This window comes from Equus caballus, chromosome X (assembly GCF_041296265.1).
Source record: "Equus caballus isolate H_3958 breed thoroughbred chromosome X, TB-T2T, whole genome shotgun sequence".
Classification (NCBI taxonomy): domain Eukaryota; kingdom Metazoa; phylum Chordata; class Mammalia; order Perissodactyla; family Equidae; genus Equus; species Equus caballus.
The window spans coordinates 104357680-104377892 of NC_091715.1; the positions used below are offsets into that span (position 1 = coordinate 104357680).

At 36.7% G+C, this 20213-nt stretch overlaps 1 protein-coding gene across 1 annotated transcript in view; it reads left to right on the forward strand.

The window, feature by feature from the left end:
• IL1RAPL2 (interleukin 1 receptor accessory protein like 2) overlaps positions 1-19781 on the forward strand; it is a 969995-nt gene extending 950214 nt beyond the window's left edge. The window contains exons 11-12 of the mRNA XM_023633573.2: positions 4757-4927; positions 16997-19781. Of these exons, the coding sequence (XP_023489341.1) occupies positions 4757-4927; positions 16997-17694 (869 nt within the window). The 3' untranslated portion in view covers positions 17695-19781. The remainder of the gene's footprint in view (positions 1-4756; positions 4928-16996) is intronic.
• The last annotated feature ends 432 nt before the right edge of the window (positions 19782-20213 follow it).

Here is a 20213-nt window from a genome sequence, read left to right on the forward strand (position 1 = left end):
TCCAATCAATACAAATAAAAAATCATGACATGTGATTCCTTATACATAAAGTCCTCACCCACAGACTACTGTAAGCCTTGGAAACGTGTGTGGAATGCCTTAGGTAAACCAAGATGGAAAAAATGTCCAATCGTAAGTCATTACTTTAAAAAGGCAGATTTAGGGTGGGAGAAATGGGTGAAGGGGTTCAAAAGGTAAAGAAAAAGGGGTCAAAAGGTAAATATTAGCTTTCATTGTATTGAAATAATGAAAGTTAGAGCTTTTGCTTGGTTTGTTTGAGATCATGGTCTTACCTCAAAGGAGAGGTTCATTATTTTATTTTCTTTTTATAGTGATAGTAGAAAGGCAGATCGGTGACTATAACATCAAAATTTTAAAGAAATCTTTGATTTTGGTCTTATTGTTACTGTTATATAAGCAATGATATGAGTGTGTTTTAATTGATTTTTATGTTTTCACAGTAAATTAGAGAAATGCTGTTTGATGAGTACATATGCATGCTTATTATCAAAGGAGTGTATTTACCCAACTATTATAGCAGCCCATTTAAAAGTATTAAAGACCCTTATTCAAACATTTCTTCAAAATGAGAAATTAGGGCCTTTCCTGGCCATAATTATATGCTCCAAAAAAATATATGAAAACGTGGTCAATTATCCCTAGTTTCTATATACAACAATTAATGTAGAAAAATATGACTTCTTACCTGTGCATATAAAACAATTAGATGAAATATAGTGTTGAGGAAAATGTCACTGGTTGCCCGGTGCCAAGAAGTGGCTAAAGTATCCAATTGAGAATGTAAAAGATGCATTGTCCATGTGAAAGAACATGAAAGGGGGGCTCCTGTGATTCATTTGTTTTGAGTCTTGATTAGAAGCAATTTGTTAATATTCTCTGTAAGAGATGATACAATTTCAGTTACTCTGCAATAATTAATTACTTTCATCACCCATACTCAATAATCCAGATTAACTGATTAGTTGTAGTACAGATTTGTAAGATTAAATTCATGCTAATATCATAGGACATTCCAGGATCAGAGAGTCCATTTTGGATCTGTATCTCCAATGTAGCCTGTGTGATCAAATATGACAACTAATCTGGAGCCTTTTGATTTGAGAATTGTATGTATTGATTTCAAAGCAGTTGTTTTGGGGTAAAAATGCAATGTGGTGTGAGGGAATTCAAGGCTTCTCATTAGGAAAGAAAGTTAAAATATTTCATATTTCTACATGGAAACTTGAACCTTAAACATACAATCTCCGTACTAACTGAATGGAATACTAAAAAGACAGGAGGTATGTAGTGAGGATGAATAAATGAATATTAAAGCCCTTTTAGAAATATCCAATTTCATACTGCCAAATGTCAGCAAGATAACCTACTGAATTTTTCATTTCTTCATTTAAATATATTGGCATCTCATAGACGCAACTTCGTTTTAGCCGTATACTTTTTGTTCATGTTTTTTCTTTGATTTATATCTATAGTAGCATTTCCTGAAAGTTCTTATAAAGATGCCTTATTTTTTATAAAATAAAATCTAGCCAACAAATTTGACTTCCTAGCCATTTTTCGATATAATTCATTTCAATCCACCAAACAATGATTGCTTCATTTATTCGATATTTGGGTTATTCAGTCATTAAGTACTTATTAAATGTCTATTATGTGGCAGGCACTAGGCATGACGTATTTAGTTATATTCATCTGGATCAACACTACACACACACAGAGACACAGATACTATAGTAGGCACTAGAGATATAATAATCAACAATTTTGCACAGTTTTCGCCTTTAGAAGCTAAGGATTTAGCACTGTTCTTAGCATAGCCCCAGAAGAACTGGGTTGTAAACAGGAGCAGCTTCCTGATAGTGAACAGGATTAAAATGAGATTTAAAAATGGGGAAGCACAGGTGTGACAACAGAAAAATTCTTCCACAGACAGTTTGGTTCGCTTTCTCATAAGTTCTCTCTTCATTTGGAACAGCATAGCTATGGTGACCCTCATGCAAGTGCTCTTATAATGCTCTGTCTGCATTGTGCTCTATTTTCCTGTTCCTCAGATGAGCTTAGTCAGAGGATTTAACACAGAGGAAGGCTCATTAGCCTTGCCTAGAAAAGTGGTGTCGCTGAATTACCATTTGGTTTTAAAACAATTTTCAGGCGTGGTGTTAACCTTATTTGCATCATGTTGTTGATTTTGCTCTATCCATCTTGCTCCTCTTTGTGAGCAACAGCTGTGGCTATTCATGAGGTTTTCTTGGCTGTCTACATAAGGCTGAAGTGCATTTTTTAAGCTGTGGCATCTGCGTCACTGCTTGCTCACTAGCTGGCATCCTAGAGCTTTTGGGACGTCTGACATGGTGGCTTTGAGAGCTTTCTTCCTGCTTTGGCCAGCCACCATAAGCTCTTCACCTTTAGTTCATCTTAAAGGGATATGGCTAAAATCAGAGGCAACTGTTTTCCAAAAATGATGTGCCTCTAGAATGTTAGGTAAAATTTATTATCCACATGTTTTGGGTGTTAACACATTTCAAACACATCCATGTTCCTTGTCATAATCTGATTTGTGATATGCAAATAGGCAATATTTTTCTAGAGGATGGTCTTTGTAGCGTCACCTATATTAGGATATAGGTGAAGCAAGTAAGGATAGGACCGGGAATATGTGAGTTTAGGCATGATTGGAAGGCATACAGTCATAGTCAGGACAAGCAATGGGGCAAGAGTCCAGAAGGCCAGGTCAGATGGGTGAACATGTCAGGTAGTCACTGCAGATGGCAAGCTCATAGTAGATTCTCAACAAATCATTGTTGACTGAATTAATAGGTAGTTGAATTTAGGGAGGTTTGTGAGGTATAAAACTTATCAATGTCAAAGGAAACGAGGGTCTAGTCTGACATTATGAAGTTTGAGGCGGCAACACCGTCCACCAAGAACAATGAAATGCATTCTGCTCACAGGAATGGAGCTATTTGTCCTTTGGCCTCTTTTATTCTTCCAGCTGTGTATTATCAGCAGCTCTTAGTCCCAAGTGAGTAATCATAACTGGATAAAGTCAAGGACCTGCAGGTGCATCCTGAGCGTGATTGGAACGGGGCAGAGGTGCTAAGATTACCAGGAGGTTCTTACATTAGCATTGCTTATGAATATTCTCGCTTCCACGTGGCGTTTTATGCATAACAGTGGAATGTGCCCCTTTTGTAAGCCAAATGGTCTCAACTATCAAGGGCAGTCCTTCATGTGCATCTGCTTCTAGGCAATCAAGTAACCCGACCAAGGTTTATGGAACCCTTTTCCAGCCAGAGGACATGCTAAAGAGAAGCCTCCTGGCTTCAGACACCATCTTAACATAAAAACCAGGGTTTCTTTCGTGTCGGGGTGGTAAAGACTAGAATCTAACTAGAATTTGAACAATATAATCCTGCTTCAGATATCTCCAGACAGTCCGGGGTCCTGCCTACTCCTACCATAGGGTATTTATATCTCTTTATATGCCTATCATTTATTCCTCCTTCAGCAGGTAGAACCAAATCATTAATGGTATAGGTAAGTGTGTGCCTGCTTCTTTCTGTAAATTACCTTTTGGTCAGCTTTTAGCTATATTCTAATCAGGTCTCTTAATGGAAAATATTGATGTGTTTTAGAAACAAATCCTGAAATGTTTACCTGTCTTTTAAAATTATTATTTGAAATAACTAGGTTGAATAAATACGAATAGTGTTTATTAATAGTATGCATTTAATAGTATTTATTACGTATGAGTCTATGCTCACTACACTAACTTTTAAAAATAATTTTTCTGTAAATAACGAATTTTTAAAACCACTATAACTTTTCCGATGTGGCCCATCTAAAACCAATGGGGACTAATACCTTGAGTAGCTGTATTCATTAATATTTTTCAGGAAAAATGCATATATATGCACATTTTCTTTTTGGAGATGCCGGCGCTGAGCCAATACAGCAAAGGAGGAAAAAATACATTCTCAAAGCACAGTTAACTCTGACTAAATGTGTGAAGGGAAAACCTAATTTGGCAATACTGGAAAGATGTATATTTTGAAACAAAGGCTTCTTTTGGAAGCTTGTGTCAAATTAGTTGGCCATGGATTGAACAAGAATAACAGGCAATGCACTTGTATAAAACCCAGCTGCTGTCTCTAATATTTGGTAATGAACTGCTTTTTGTATATGAAGATGATGACACTAACCAACTGGAAGTATGGCATGTGCGATGAGTGGTGTCTCCAGGAGTGAGTCTGGATTATTTCGATGTTCCACACTTTAAGGCCCAGCCCCTCTTGGATCTCTGCACATATTTGTGCAAACAAGGTATAGTCTGTGACGAAGTGACAGAGCCAAGCCAACTGGCACAGAAAGAGTTCAAATCCATGATTTTGGTCTATTTAGTCCTGCATTCAAACACACTGAGCTAATCGTTCACACATCATTGAATATCACAAATATGTATAGTCACCAAAAGTCACAAATAATAATTCTTTCTTTTATTCTGTCCTTGCTATAGGTTGCTCATTGCACAACAGTTTCAGTTCATATCATATGACTAGGTTATTTTGAAATGTACTATATTTCTTATAACATGGCATGTCACTTATTTTTTCCAATTATTAACAATAGTCATTAATTATAGTGCTTATTACAGCCTGTTAGTGGTTTTAGACTTCTAGTACTTAAAGAGAACCTGCTAATACGTACAACACTTTTGTTGTTCTTTATATTTAAGACAACAAGGAATATGATGCCTATCTTTCTTACACCAAAGTGGACCAAGATACTTTAGACCGTGACAATCCTGAAGAAGAGCAGTTTGCTCTTGAAATACTGCCAGACGTCCTGGAAAAACACTATGGATATAAACTCTTCATCCCAGAAAGGGACTTGATTCCAAGTGGAAGTAAGTACTTTCAAGTTTTCTGTTTAAAAAGTTTGGTTTCTTTTAGGAAGTGATATGGAGGCTTCAAACGTCAGAGCCATGTATTTAGATAGTTGTTTCTCACAGGAGATCTTATTAAATTCAAATTTCTCCTGAATGTCTGTGTTCTGACTTTCTAATATCCAAATTCTTTGAAAGGCACGCTCACTTAAAATTTAGTTATGGTTTTAAAATTGTGCCTTAATAGTATTTTTTAATATATTGCGTTAGTGTTCCAAGAAAATGATGATCCTTTAAAAAGTAATCTGTATAAGTCAGTCATTTCAATGCAATTCAGTTCCAAAGCTGGTCTGTCATTGTGCTTCTGGTTTTACCTACAATCGTTGTCGCTAATAACTCTGAATTTATGCCTTGTTACTCATTTCCAGATTTATAGGAAAAAATCCACTTAAATAGGTATGTGAGGCCGTTGGGTATAGCACTTTTACTGTGTATTTAAGAGGTTCTGGACTATGTGGGCTTGAATGCTACTTTTAAATTATGCTACATATTGAAAGCTATATTTGAGCTTTCAGAATAAATTCAGGTTCAAGTAAAAATATATACTTTCTTCCTATAAATGTTCAGAGTGCTATACAGAGTAAAGTGTAAGGAGAATACAGGAAAGCCTAAGATATGGTCCCTGCCCTCAAAGGGCTTAAAATGCCATTGAGGGAAAATAAAAGTGCTACAATTAGTTTGCATATGTGTCTATGTTAGTATCCTTGGGGGCAGGGGGAGATTAAACTGTGACCACAAATTAGAATTTGGTAATTTATACACATTTGATAAAAGTAAAAAGCTTATCTTTTCAATATTTCGCAGCATTTAAAATGTTTCACATACAATATTTCATTTCATCTTTACAATAAAAAATTCCTATGCGGAGAGAGAGCAGTGGAGACATTTACAGATGAGGAAATAAGGCCTCAAACAAGTCCAAGGTCAGACAGCTGGCAAATGGCAGGGCTGGGGATTAGAAGCTAGATCTGTTTGACTGTAGTTTGCACTTGGCTATATCACACTATTCCTCAATAACATTTATTCAGATTATCAGGAGTCCACCCTGGTCATTAAACTGACAGGACACAAATTGAAACAACTGAGTTTTTGCTATTTGTCTCTTTTCTCAGAGTGAATGTGTGTCTATGTATGTTTGTGTGTGTATGTGAGTATGCACACTTACATGTGCATAGAAAGGAACAAAAAAGGCAATGTTTCCTGGTCCATTACTTCCCTGCACCACAAATGAAAAAATTCCCCAAACTTTTTCCCATGGTCCTCCACTCTTTCTTTTCTGTAATTTCCTTCATTTTCATGACTTGAAATACCCCTTGTACCTTGATCGAGCCCCAAGGAACGTGCTGATACCTCAGAGTCATTTTTTATTCTTCTGTCTCTCTCTCCCAAATCCAGTGTCCATTGTATCTTTTCCATTCTCACGTCCGCCATTCTCGTATAGATCCTAATCACCACATTCCTGCAATATGGGTTACTCTCTGCTTTCCCTATTTTTCCTCTCATCCATCTAGTCCCACTAATATGTTATACCTCCTTTATTATGTCACTCCCTTATTCAGCAACCTTAAATTGTTCACCATTTCCTATAGGGTAAAATCCATAACCCTTAACTAAACACTTCTGCAGTCTGGTGCAAGCCTAGATTTATCCCCTAAACTTGTCTCCTAACATTAGCCCTACTTGTGCCTTCCACTCTAGCCAAATTGTGCCTTTGATATACATTGTGTGCCCCTGCAGTGCTTTTGTGAATGTTAGTCTTTTATAACTTTACAAATCCTATTTATCCTTCTCCATAACACTGCCTCTGTGAAAAGTCACAATAATTTCTCCGGCCCTTGAGTTCATGGTGCTTAATCACTTGTTTGACTATAAATTTTGCACTCCTGTAATATTTTGTATAGTTTTATTATTTTAGGTAGTTTTCCATCTGTTTATGTTTTGTCTAGTCAGTAAAATTGTAAGCTTCATGAGAGCAAGGACTATATCTCATTTATCCTCATGCCCCTGTCATCATCTAGCAGAATACTTGAGCTCATTGGATGCTTCATATATGCTTGTTGATTTTGCTTGAACAGTGTTGGTTTAAGACAGGAGGAAATAATGAGGATGAAATACGTAAGGATTAAAATTTTTGCATGATAGTATCTGAAAGGCATTTTTCTTTAACAAGGTGAATGTGAAAGCTAAAAAGGAGCTTTCTACTGAAAGAAAAAGGAAAGTGAGTAATTCATAGGAATAGTCTCAGCCCTTAAAACAGGCTAATGAGTATATTACTTTTATTTCTTCAAATATTAGAAAGAATACCTATGAGGAGTTGATCAATCATTGATGAAAATTTAAAAATACTTCTTTAGTATTTTTTTGGCTTAATTCATTAGATTAATATGGAATTTGTATATTTTTGCCAAGAACATCTTGGTAAACGTAGAAATTTTGCAAAATCAATCTTTAGAGTGATAGTATCCTAAATTGTATTAAAGTGATATCATTACCAAAGTGGAATTTCTATTCTATCTCAAGTCATCTGCAGTAGGACTCAATGTGGTGCCGGCCTTTCTGCCTTCCTGTGTTCCAAAATTGTTAGCACCACAATAAGCAGTCTTTATCAACTTCACTAAGTGACTGAAAAATGTCAGCCTTCATGTCTGAACATTTAAACATTATCTTTCTTCTGAACTTGGAAACTGTGCTTCGCCATTGTGCACATTAGAAAGGGAAATGGTGACAACACGGAACACAGGAGATCCAATTTACTTGAGACTCAGTAGATGACATTTGCTTATTGTGTAAAGACGCAGATATCGTGCATGGGTGAGAGTGAGACCCAGAGAGAACGAGGGCAAGAGAGATGCAACCCCAAATTGTGTCCTGTTAGTGCTCTCAGATGATGGTCCATTTTGATGACTTGACATGTCAATTGCACCAACCTGCTGTGTTAATTTAGTCAAACAGGTGGTAAAATATTTTATACCTTATTGAGTCAGCTAGTTATTTGGCTAAATTGATTGAAATCGGTTAGTTGTTTGAGTGTATCATGGACAGGTCTGAATAGCCTCCTTGACCATGGGCTGTGAGGATTATACAAGCCATATTTCCTAGTTCAAAACTACAAGATTTTAGTTGAAGACTATAACAGACTGCATAAGAGATGATAGGAGGTTGTCACCTAGTATACCCTGGCATTTGAAGAACTTACTGTAGAAACACCCAAGAAGATGTCATCAGGATGGACTGAGGTTTTATAGTCCATAGAAGTTCATTGTAATCTTTTTGAGATTATACAACCATCAGACTGACCTGGGACTTGGATCCTGGGTATTCAATGGTACACAGGAAGACTCCTTTTACACGTAAGCCATTTGGGGCAACTATGCAGTTTTTAGATGCAACCACTGGAGGGTGTTTGATTTTAATCCTTCCTTCCTGAGCGAGGAAATTCATGTTCTCTGAATTCCGATTTGCGAGTGTAACCTGCAGAAGTTCTTATAAAGGCCCTTTGACAATTTTTCTTTTCCATCAACATTTCAGAGCTGGCTGAGCAGTCACCATGTCACGATTAACGAGTTTTTCCTTGGCATTTTTAGCACGCATTCAGGAAGTTGATGAAGTATATGAATAATATACTTGATTTACACATGAATGACAGAGTAGAGCATTTTGGACTTGGTGTATGTGTGTTATTAAAGAAGCTTCTGTGGTCTGTATTTGCAGCCATTGGTTCAGATTTAACAGGTTATGCTATATAAATATAGACACATTCCTGCGGGGGAGAAAAAAAACCTAGTTACAATATTATAAGCTATGTTTGTCCCTCACATCTCATTTAAACATGTTGACCCAAGACTACTCCTTCCTCCAAAAACTAGCAATGAGGCCTTTGAGGATTGTAAAAGCAGACTTCATAATATCATTCTTGATCTACAATAATTTGCTATGAATCAGGTTAATGAAGACTGTGACGTAAAGTCATTCATGGTTAACGTCTTCACTTTTGATGTATCTTCATTTTCTTTGCACCACTCTCATGGTATTCCAACTCAACCTCATTAACATACAAACCTTTCCAATGCATACAGTTTCAAAAGTACATGAATGGGTCTCCCCTCAGCTTCTCTCTCTCTCCTTCTGTCTCTCTCTCTATTTCATATGACCAGAAGTTCTCAAAAGGCTTCAGTACAAAGATGTCACTTTCAAAGTGAGGTGGAGGTGTCTGTACCCTTCTCACATTCCCTACTAAGAAAGTGTCTTTTGCCCATTGTGAACCAGCAGAGATGGGAAGATTTGACACAAATATTTTTCCTAAATGCTGAAACTAAAAGTCTTCAGATCTGGACATTATTTTCCTGGCAGTGACCTACCTTTCCATTCTTGAGCCTGTGGCCAGGATCTGTCTTATGTTTTCTCAGGTTTGGTGCCTGAATGTGGCAAGAGTTCCTACTTTCCAGTAAAAGTTTGGTCCGTCTCTTCCCAGGCTAGAAACATCTGTCCTGAGAATAGCAAAAGCAACTTTGTTGCCAACAGGCGTCTGAATGTCAGAAGTGACAGGCAACCAAAAGAAAGCCAGATAGAAAACACCCTACTCAAACTGCCTAGAGACACAAACTTGAGAAGTAGAGATTTTCTCACCCCTGCAGCTGCTGGGTTTTGCGGTGTAAAGTACTCTACACAGAGCACATTGTGTTCATGGGGCCTAGTGGATCCTTGAGGAATGAACAGATGTGCTCTGAAGCTGACATGTGACCAACAGAACCCAGCTGTGCAATTGAGATCCTGAGATTGAGGACATTTTTGGATGAGTACCATTTAGACTCGAGCCCATCTTATCTCGGTGTTTCTGCAGAGATTAAAAAAAGGTTATTGAATTGGGCTGAGGGCGACTGATCAGATTGAGAAAACAGCATTCTAAGACTGAAAGTAGAAACAACCCAATCCTGCAGCTTCTGTTTGCCTTTAAAAGAAAGCAAGCAATGTGCTTTAAAGTGCGTTTGCAATATTCATTAACAATTATAAACGGAACCACTTCTGACTGAAGCTTTAAAAAAATCTGTAGATGTCTATGTGGACTTGGAAGAGAAAAAATTCCTTCAAAGGCTTTTATCTCAATTTCCCCTTCTATTCATAGGAAGACTATGGGGTTTTATATAAGATATTCATGCATTATTGCACCAGAGAAATACACTAGTGAACTAATAATATTATCATGCTTATGGTTGTTCAGCCATGTCTGTTGAAATCGTATTTATGATTTTGGCCTCGAGTATCAAATCATCTTTCCATTTGTTTTCATGCTCAATTTTCTGTGAGTTTCTCTCACTTAGAAATTCTAGGACTCCTTCAGTAATTTAGAGGAAAAATTATAATGTCTGATTACATTCTTGCATTTGCTAGACTTTCCTTACTAGTCTAATCTTCAGTTCTTTAATGCTTAGAACTAGCCATGTGATTGTGCTGACAATCAAATGACAAATGACTGGAGAATACATCTGGTGTCAGATGATCCCTAGTCACTTCTGAAGTGAGGCATGCAAAAAACGTTTTTGTACATGGATCTGTAAGTACTCATTGCCAATAGTTCCTCTAATAACAGGACATATTGGACACCATTCAAGTAAATTATCCTTGGGGAGTAATAAAATCCTTTTCAAGGCAATCTGATGTCTGTGACCTAAAAAGTGTGAGGCAGGGGTGACATGCATAACCATGGGAATTTAACACATTGTGTGCAGTTTATTCACATGGAATAAAATTAGATATGCCCACCATCTTCTTCATGTTAGAGTCAAGAGAGAGGGACCCGTACTCATTATGCCCAGAAATGGACTGAGGTCAATGGACTGAGCTTTCTCATCAAAGTTTGAGATAAAGGAAGAATCCGTTGTCTAGAATTTGGCACAAAGAACAAGCAACTTAAAAAAAAGCAAGAGTAGAAGACCAGGATAAAATTGTCGTTAAGTACCAAAGGAACCACAGAAAAGACCATATAAGGAACAATAGTCTTGTTCCACATTTACTAAGATAGCACTGATTGGAATTAGTTATATCTACAAGTTTGTTTCTAGGGCGTGAGGTTAAGGGAAAAAAGAGGAAGGGAAGGATATTTTGCACACTTTCTTTGCTGCTCTCCGCATTACCTTTCTTTTAATATTCTCTGAATGTATTCCATTGCCTACCTCTCCTCTTGGTGAAGAGGTGAAGAGAGAAGAGAAATAATTGAAAGATGTGGACAACATTCCAGAGTAGGTCCTGCCCACTATCATGCTTTTCCTCCCACTCACAGGTGAAATGCAATAGGAACAGCAAAAGGTTCACTACCAGCAATATAGCCTTCAAACTCAAAGCTGTAAATAAATATAATTCCCTACACTCACAAGGTCTCAGTGAATCCATGTTAACTGTTGATTGACCTATTGATCAGAATTAATTAGGACCCTTAAACTAATCAATAAAGAGCAAAACTCTTGCCATCAAAATTTAGCCTAGCAAACTATCTATGAATTGTCAAGCTAGGGACTTGCATGTGGAGGGGGCAGGGAAGTTTTTTGTAGGGCAAATAATATCACATACTGTTTAGAAAGCACCCCCCACACACACACGCCTGGCTAAATAAAAATATTGTACCCTCAATCTCTGTGGCAGACAACACAGACAGAATCTTACATCTGCTGCAGGCAGAATCGAGACCCAAAAGCTTTAGCAACATCAGCCAAGATAAAGAGCCAGGTTTTCAACCTGTATAACTCTTTCGATACATTAGTATTAAGCATCATTATTTAAAATGCAGAAAGTTTTTAGTGAGACTACATTATGAAGCACTGCACTGTGAGCCTCTAGTTATACCAGAGGCCTAATATTTTTTCCCAAATATATACTGCTGAATAATACATTTTTTTGATACATAGGAAAACTGTATTATTTTTTCTGGTTTCTCCACACCAGTCATAGGAAGAGATCCATCTCAATCATTGTCAGAAATTGTCTTAATTTTAATTCTTGATATATTAACCCATAGGTTTTATAAATATCATTGTTGATCGATTAGCTAACGTTCACCCAAAATTAATGGAGTATTGTCTGTTTTGATGCATCCTGTCTCACCCTAATGATTTGTCTGTTTAACTGATAGTGCATGTACATAGCTGTAGGTATAAGTATATCAAACTACTATTATTTTAACCTGGTAAAGTGATAAATGATGCCTTTGTCTACAGGCTAAGTATTTGTCTTTCAACTTTTTTAATATGCTAACTGCCCCTAATAATGACCCTGACATAAGTGGAAGTGTCAACACAAAAAATAATTTACCAGTAGCTAATTGATTAGTTTGATAAATCGGATGGTTAGTAGGCAGTAGAAAGACCAGAGGGAAAGTCATGAATATAGTCATTTTTCTCCTTTGCCCTTCTGCCTACATCTGTAGCATATTCAGAGCCTGCGATTTAGGAGAATACTGAGTTCTTTTAAAAAAGGATATACATCTCATTAGAAGCAATTTCGTCGGGCTGCCATTCTTCCTGCTTCTATTTTGTTGCTTTACTGCTTCCTTCAGTTTACTTTTTTGCTTTGTTAATGTGTCCTATTTTCAAGTCACTTTTGTAGATCTAATCCTACTTTTCTAAATGCCCTGGAATTTTGGTTTATACAACTGCCCCTGAAAGGGACTTTAAAATTGAATTTGCTTTGCTTTTAATATGGTTTTAGGTAGTCATTCTCCTTGTTGGCTACAAAAACTTGTGCTACTGGCATGACTTTTATTCATTTCTTTAATAGGTACACATCCCAAGGAGGGCCAGTCACAATGCATTTTCTTCTGGAATATTTTCCTAACTCTCCGTCAACTCCCAGTAGAGACAAAAGGGAAAGTTTCTTTGCAGTTGCACTTATAATATGAAAAATGAATTTATACCAGCTTAAGCACCCCTATCAAAACTATGTTCAGGGGAATTTTTCCTTTACCAAATTGTGAATATCACACGTAGGTTAAATGTAATTAGCTTTGTTTTTTGTCTGATCACCTGGTGTGGTTTCACAGCCTTGTCTAGAGAAGAAGAAGGCTATAAGGCACAACTTCTTTTAATCTTTTTTGTCCTCATAAATTACTTGAAACCAAAATTTGCAAAAAAATAACTTAATAACCTTTCACATAAGCAATATTTTATATTCTTATGGGAAAAAGACCATCTTTTAAGGGATTCCTGCTACTCAGTTGCTAAATGTGCCTGAACAAGTCAGGGCAAGTTTTAACGAGTATTCGTATGTGCTGTGGATTTAGGGATTTTTTTGAAAAACGTTTCTTTATCTCTTCGTGGTAACCTGCTTTTTAAAACAGTTTCTGAAGGTTTCTAAAATGTCTGCCACAAAACCACAGCCCTACCATGGCAAACACCACTGCCTGTCAGAGACTACACTAGCTGTGGACCAGCAATGTCTTAACTTGATACCTGTTTCTGCTTAGCTTATTTGGAACTTTTCCAAACCTAAACACCCTGATTGGTTTCTAATTCAGAGGGGGCAAACTTTCTCTATAAAGGTCCAGATAGTAAATATTTTAGGATTTGTGGGTCATATATGGTCTCTGTTGTATCATAGTCTTATTTTTTTCCTTTTTACAACCCTTTCAAAATGTTTAAAAAAAATGGTTCTTGCTCACAGGCCATACAAAAACAAGACATGGTCCTAGTGGATCAGGCTCCAGTGCACAGTCATTGGATACAGACGTGCAACCCTGGGGTAAGGAGGAAATTATTTTGAGCACTTGCTACATAGAAACCAGAAACAACTCCCTGGCTAAAGATTAGCAAATGAAAAATATTAACTCTACCTGTTTGGCCTCTTGCTAATTTACTTATATTTTCCATGATGGCTAGGTCATTGCTTTTTCCAAATGATGAAGAGAAAGAAAAAAAAGAGACTTAGGAAGGGAGGGAGGACGAGGGCAAAGCAAGATAGGTAAGAAAGGAAGAGAGAATAAGAGAGGGAAAGGCAGAAAGAGAGAGTGAGAAAGAAAGCAAAGAGGAAGTAAAAGGACAAGAGAGAGACAGGACAGAAGAAGAAAAAAGAAAGGTAGACAGGAGCAAAGGAGAGGAGAAAAAGAGAAAAACAGAGAGAGAAAAACAGAGAGAGTGCCAGAATATGGAAGCTAGGGCACAATCTCTCCTTCTTTTCCTTAGGGCCAAGCAGCTCTTAGAGGCACCTCCCCAGCTGCTTTCAAACATTGAGGTTGCTGCCCAGCCACTGATCACCATCCCAAAAACTGAAATGTGGGCTTCACATCTGAAAACTTCCACTTGGTTTTTCACCAAGTGAAATGGAACACGAAATTCAGGGCCCAAGCAAATGGCTTGTGTTTTCTTTGGGACACTTGGGCTGTGTCTACCCAGGGAAAATTTTGATGTACTAACACCAGTGCATATGATTAATGTATATGTAGGGCAAACCAGGATAATTCAGACCTTTTTTCTTCCACAGCAGGTTTTCAGCTGGAATTATCTGGATGGTTGCCTCAACTCTCCACTAGGCTTTGCCAGTATAAGCACAGTCAGTGTAGTATGCAGGAGACAGGGACCACTCCCTCTCTCCAAGGTTCCCTTCAACACCCACACCCTGTGCAGCTGAGCGTAATGGGATCTGTCCTCACAGGCATTCCTTCCGGGGGCAAATTAAAATTCTATCTAATGAATCTGTAAGAAGCCCCAAAACCCTAAATGTTGCATTTTGCTGCTTAGCTGTCAAATAGCAAAATATAATAGACAGGCGAAGGGGGGAAACCATATTAATGGGAAAAATATTGCACCCTATTCCCTTACCCTTTTGAGAAAGAGGATAGAGCCAAAGCCCATGAGATCCCAATCAAATTAATTAGTATGTATGTGTGTAGTTTCTCTTATAACTGTGGACACCTGGGTTGTATCTTTTTCAGTTAAGTAGATAGAGATATGTATAGATATACCTTTTATTTTTAAAAGTACAATATAGTTAAAAGATAAACTGTATTTCAACACATAGAAATAGTGTTGTTCGTAGAGGTAGAGTTTATGTTACAGATGTGTTCCTGACAAGGTTTGTAAAGATCAATTTTTTAAAATTAAATGAAAAGCTGAAATTAATAAGGGAAGAATACTACTTGGAATAACCCTGTGGTAAATTATTTTGTAAAGAATTCCTCTATAAAATTAACAACTCATAATTTACCTGGTAAAACTGCAATTTTATGGACTCCTGCACTTATACCATGATTTTGGGTTTGGGTTTTGTTTTGATTTGTTTGGAGGAAAGGTGAAAAGAATAATGGGAAAGATGCATGATAGTTTATTTTACTGTATCTTACAGATCCAACTTCTAATGATGAAGCTTCCCACATAACTTCTTTCTTTTTGGGAGCAGAAAGAAAGGAAGAAAATGAAGAGTCAGAGCTGTTGATACATTGGAATAATATTTTTCCACTCTATTGAAACTTTCTACCTTTCCTTCCATTCTGTTTCACCAGTTCTCTAAATGATAATTACAGAGTTATAACTTCCCCAATGCTACTTGTGTGGTGTTTTTGTTTTTATTTTTTAGCATATTTCAATGCTGATTTTTTTCCCTGAATACATAATCTCTAAAATAAAATGCTTAGAAGTCTTAAGAGGTTCACTCCCCACTTAGAAGTTGTCTTATCCCCTGAGATCATTGTAACTACTGCATGAGAAAGTCCTGAAATGTATTAAAACTAAAACAGTGGTAACAACGAATTGTTAAATGAGCAATTCTATGTGTATCTCTTAAAAATTTTTTTGTTTATCTGTAGGGTGTGTAGAAAGTTTGCTCATTTTCACTTGTGAAAGTGTTCTTGCTGCCAAGTAGTGGAAATTAAACCCTGGAAAAGAGAGATCATCTGTAAAATATGCATCTGTAAAAGAAGTTTCTCTTTTCAAATGGCTTGTACTGGGCTGTTTGGGGCCCCACACTATGTACTGGACGTGACTCCTTGAAAGCAGTCTGTAACCTTGAGCAGATTTGTAGTGACAAATGTTGCTATGCTTCTGTAAGCACTGCTTCTGCTAGAGGGCACTGTACATTAGACAAGGCCTTGTGCTCTACTTAGTAAAGACAGCTCTCTGTTGCAGCACCTGTGTCCAAGTCTCCATTTGTTAACACATGTGTGTGTTTCCCTTTTTGGCTGATAAGACTTTGGGAAGCATGATTGGAAAAGAATTAATCCATACGATAAATAAATCTAGAGTTAGTTGAGTGTTTTTCTACCGTGAAAAGGCCATAACATATTCACCTCACTCTCACAATTGCTCTACAAAATAGAGCAAAGACTTCTCAGTTGATAAACTCCTCCTCCTTTACTGTTCATTGCACACCATCCCCCACCTCCAATTCCACCCCTCACGCTTCCTCTGAACAAAGAGCAGCTGGTTCAAATTAACGTCATGGGCAGACACACACCACTTCCTTGTCTCCGGGTTTGAAGGGCAAAATGGAGAACCTAAGGTTGCAAATAACAGAAGGTATTCTGAGAAACAAGCTATGATTCTAGAAGATATTTTCCACCATCTCTATCACAATTGTCTTTGAAGTAGTTCATATACATAGACCCCCTACTTACTTAGTAGTTGAAAACTAGGGGAGAAAGCAAATCAAATCCATGAATCCAGTGATCCTTCATTCATTAAAAGGCTCCATTTCTCTTTTCATCAACCCATTGATTGCTTGTTCACTTAGAGTAACAGCTTGGATGCCTGCCTTGAATTAAATGATTAAGTAAATAAAAATAACAGGAGTACCGCTAGGCTCTGAAGAAGTCAGAGTTTACATTAACCAACAGAACACTGTAAGTAATGATGAGGGAAAAGAAGATAAGTATTACAAGTAGTTTTTAAAATTTTTATTTTTAAGTAAATGGGATTTCTGAATGTGCAATACAAGAAAAGAAACTGTAATGTACTTTAGTGAAAGACTGGATCTTTGCTATACTAGCATGCAAATACTTTAAAGACTGGAAATGTCTTTGTTTTACTCTTTCTCTCTTTCTGTGATTTGTAGCATACATTGAAGATCTCACAAGATATGTTGAGCAAAGCAGAAGACTTATTATCGTGCTAACTCCAGACTATGTTCTCAGACGAGGATGGAGTATTTTCGAATTGGAAAGCAGACTCCATAACATGCTAGTCAGTGGAGAAATCAAAGTGATTTTGATTGAGTGTACAGAATTAAAAGGAAAGGTGAATTGCCAGGAAGTGGAATCACTAAAGCGCAGCATCAAACTTTTATCCCTGATCAAGTGGAAGGGACCCAAAAGCAGCAAATTAAATTCTAAGTTTTGGAAGCACTTAATATATGAAATGCCCATCAGGAAAAATGAAATGCTTTCTCAGTGCCATGTTCTGGACTCTGCAGAACAAGGACTTTTTGGAGAACTTCAGCCTATACCCTCTATTGCCATGACCAGTACCTCGGCCTCTCTGGTGTCATCTCAAGCTGACCTCCCTGATTTCCAGCATTCAGATTCGATGCAAAGGAGGCACTGTTGCAGAGGTTATAAACATGAGATGCCAGCCACCACCTTGCCAGTACCTTCCTTAGGCAACCACCACACTTATTGTAATCTGCCTCTGACGCTACTCAATGGACAGCTACCCCTTAATAATGCCCTGAAAGATACCCAGGAATTTCATAGGAACAGTTCCCTGCTACCTTTATCATCCAAAGAGCTTAGCTTCACCAGTGATATTTGGTAGTGAAAAATCTAAAGTCCTCTGAACAGCTATGTGACCATCCAGAATTTCTCCTATACCAAGCATAAAGTGCACCTAGAACATTGAGGTGCTGAAAAAGTGTTCGAAGCTAAAGGCACAGAAATCGCTTTTGTACTTAAATTTTTTTGTTTACATTTCCAGAATAGTGGGGGGAAAGAGGACCTGCTTTTGTAGTATAGTACCTTGTTCCAATGTACAGTTTTGATTTCTTCCTGAAAAGAAAAATTTTAAAATCCTATTGTTTTAGAGTAGGTTTTATGTTACCACTTGGACTGCAAGCTTAGGAGGTGAGCTATCTTCCCCATATCTATGAATATTTCAGTATTTATATGTTATTTGAAATAAGGAAAACTTAAAGACTTTAATTGAATTTGAAAATTTTGAACTAAGTGTAAGGGGGAAGAGAACTTCAATAGAATAACTAAAAAATCAGGAGTTATCAAGAAAATGTTGAGGCACTCCATTTGAAGATTGTTTGTAAAGGAAAATCAGTTAAGAAAAATTGTGATTGAAATGTTTAGAACTTCTTCAACATAATGGACAACTTCTGTAGACTAAACCAACAACTCATAATGACAGCTTTTAGTTTTATTAGGCAAGCACATCTTCTGTAGGCAAACTGGTAGGTAGGTAAAGAATGTGCATTTCTTAAGCAAATGAATAGACAGGCTGTTAGTTCTTTTGATGATTTTGAACAACTCTTATGGCATTCTAGCCAATTTCAAAAGTTTTACAAATTTGAAAGCACATTTTAAAGTGCACGTTTTATTGTTTGCTAACAAATTCGCATTTGGACTTTTTTCCAAATGATCTCTTGACCTGCTATAAGCTTTATACGAAGATGTGAGCATCTTTCTACGTTTTTTCAGCATCGTTGGAGTTTGAATTTAAATACATATTGACTGGTGTCAGCAGTAGAAAAGAAGTAAAACAACAATATTCACAGCTGAAGTGCTAAATGATTCAAGTTTGCTAGCGGTAGAGCAGCAATTGCAGTGATTCTCATCTGAAATGTAATTGTGAAACAGACTATTCTGTACATACACAATATCTGCTTGGCCATGTGTACAAGGCTTCTGCAGAAGTATCTCTATTCCTGGTGCTTCAGAGAGTATATTTTATAGACTAAACTTCAACACCCTCACATTGTGACTGTGACTGTACCATACCAGAAAATCTCTGTGAATAATCTAAAATATTATAAACTTGCTGTAAGGAATGTGCCCCTATGCCAGGATTTATTATGGGTTATGACTCCATGTTCTTTCCAATTAATCAATTTTGGTGTGCTCTCCACCGAGATGCCTGTGGGGGTCAACTGTTATTCAAGGTTGATTCTGGCATTTTGCAAATGGTTCTTAAATCATGTTTTCGGACAAATATAAAAAAGGACAAATGTACACATTGTGTAAAAATTAAGAATTTTCCAAGACCTTGTGAAATTGTGAAACTCAAATGTATACGAGAACATTCGATAATATGTTTTGATTATTTTTTAACCTCTTTACATTATTGATTCCCTGTGATCCATGTGTTTTGTTCAAAGTACTTGTTTCTCTGTTGCTTTTCTATATCCAGCTGCTCAGAAAATGCATTATGCACCAACAGTATGTGAAAGCTTAGCAGTGATACATGTTTATTTCACAGTGGGACAATCAGTTGCTCCCTTGGAAAAGTCCTGTTCAACACATATAGGTGTTTCATAGGTGTATTTTTTCCACCAAGAAAGGTGATTTTGCTTCTGTAAAAACTATAGGCATTTTAAAATGGAAATTTATCAATTCTGAACTTTTTCTAGGTGTTATAAAGTTGTATTTATTCTCATTGTTCTTTAATGATATGTGTAATTACTAAGTTAATAATCTGCATGAAATGAGTAGTATATGTTTAAGTGACCAATTGTACTTTTTATTATTTTGTTTTTCAAAGAAGTCTAGATTAATTCAAATAGAATGCTCAGTGGTATTTTTAAACTAATAGTTCTGTATTGAGCATGCCAGTTCTGAAAATATAACATGGGTCTCTCTGCTTCCTTTATTTACAATGATTAAACGTGGGTAGCAATTTGAGTTGGCTGGCCACAATGTGTCCTTTCACTACTAGGAGGTATTCAAAAACAGAGCATTCACACTTGTGCTGGGGAACTTGACAAGAAACCTTTTCTACCATTTTCAGGAACCAATGTGTACACTATCTATAAAAATTTATTTCTAGATGGCAATTCAAAATTTGATTTTTATCAGAGATTTTTAAAAGATATAGCCCATAAAGGTATAATAAGTATTTAGTCTAGAACATGATGTATTCTTCCAGTTGCTTTCACAGTGGGAAAAATTTTTCTTCTCAATTTTTCATTGAAATGGATTTTGGAAACTTAGAAAAATACTTGTGCAAATAGTTCCCATACATTAATAGCAAATTTATTTAGCTCAGCCATCAACAGTATACTTACTTTTTAATACTGAGGCTATTTTAAGATGAAAAATTCTGAAAATGTCAGA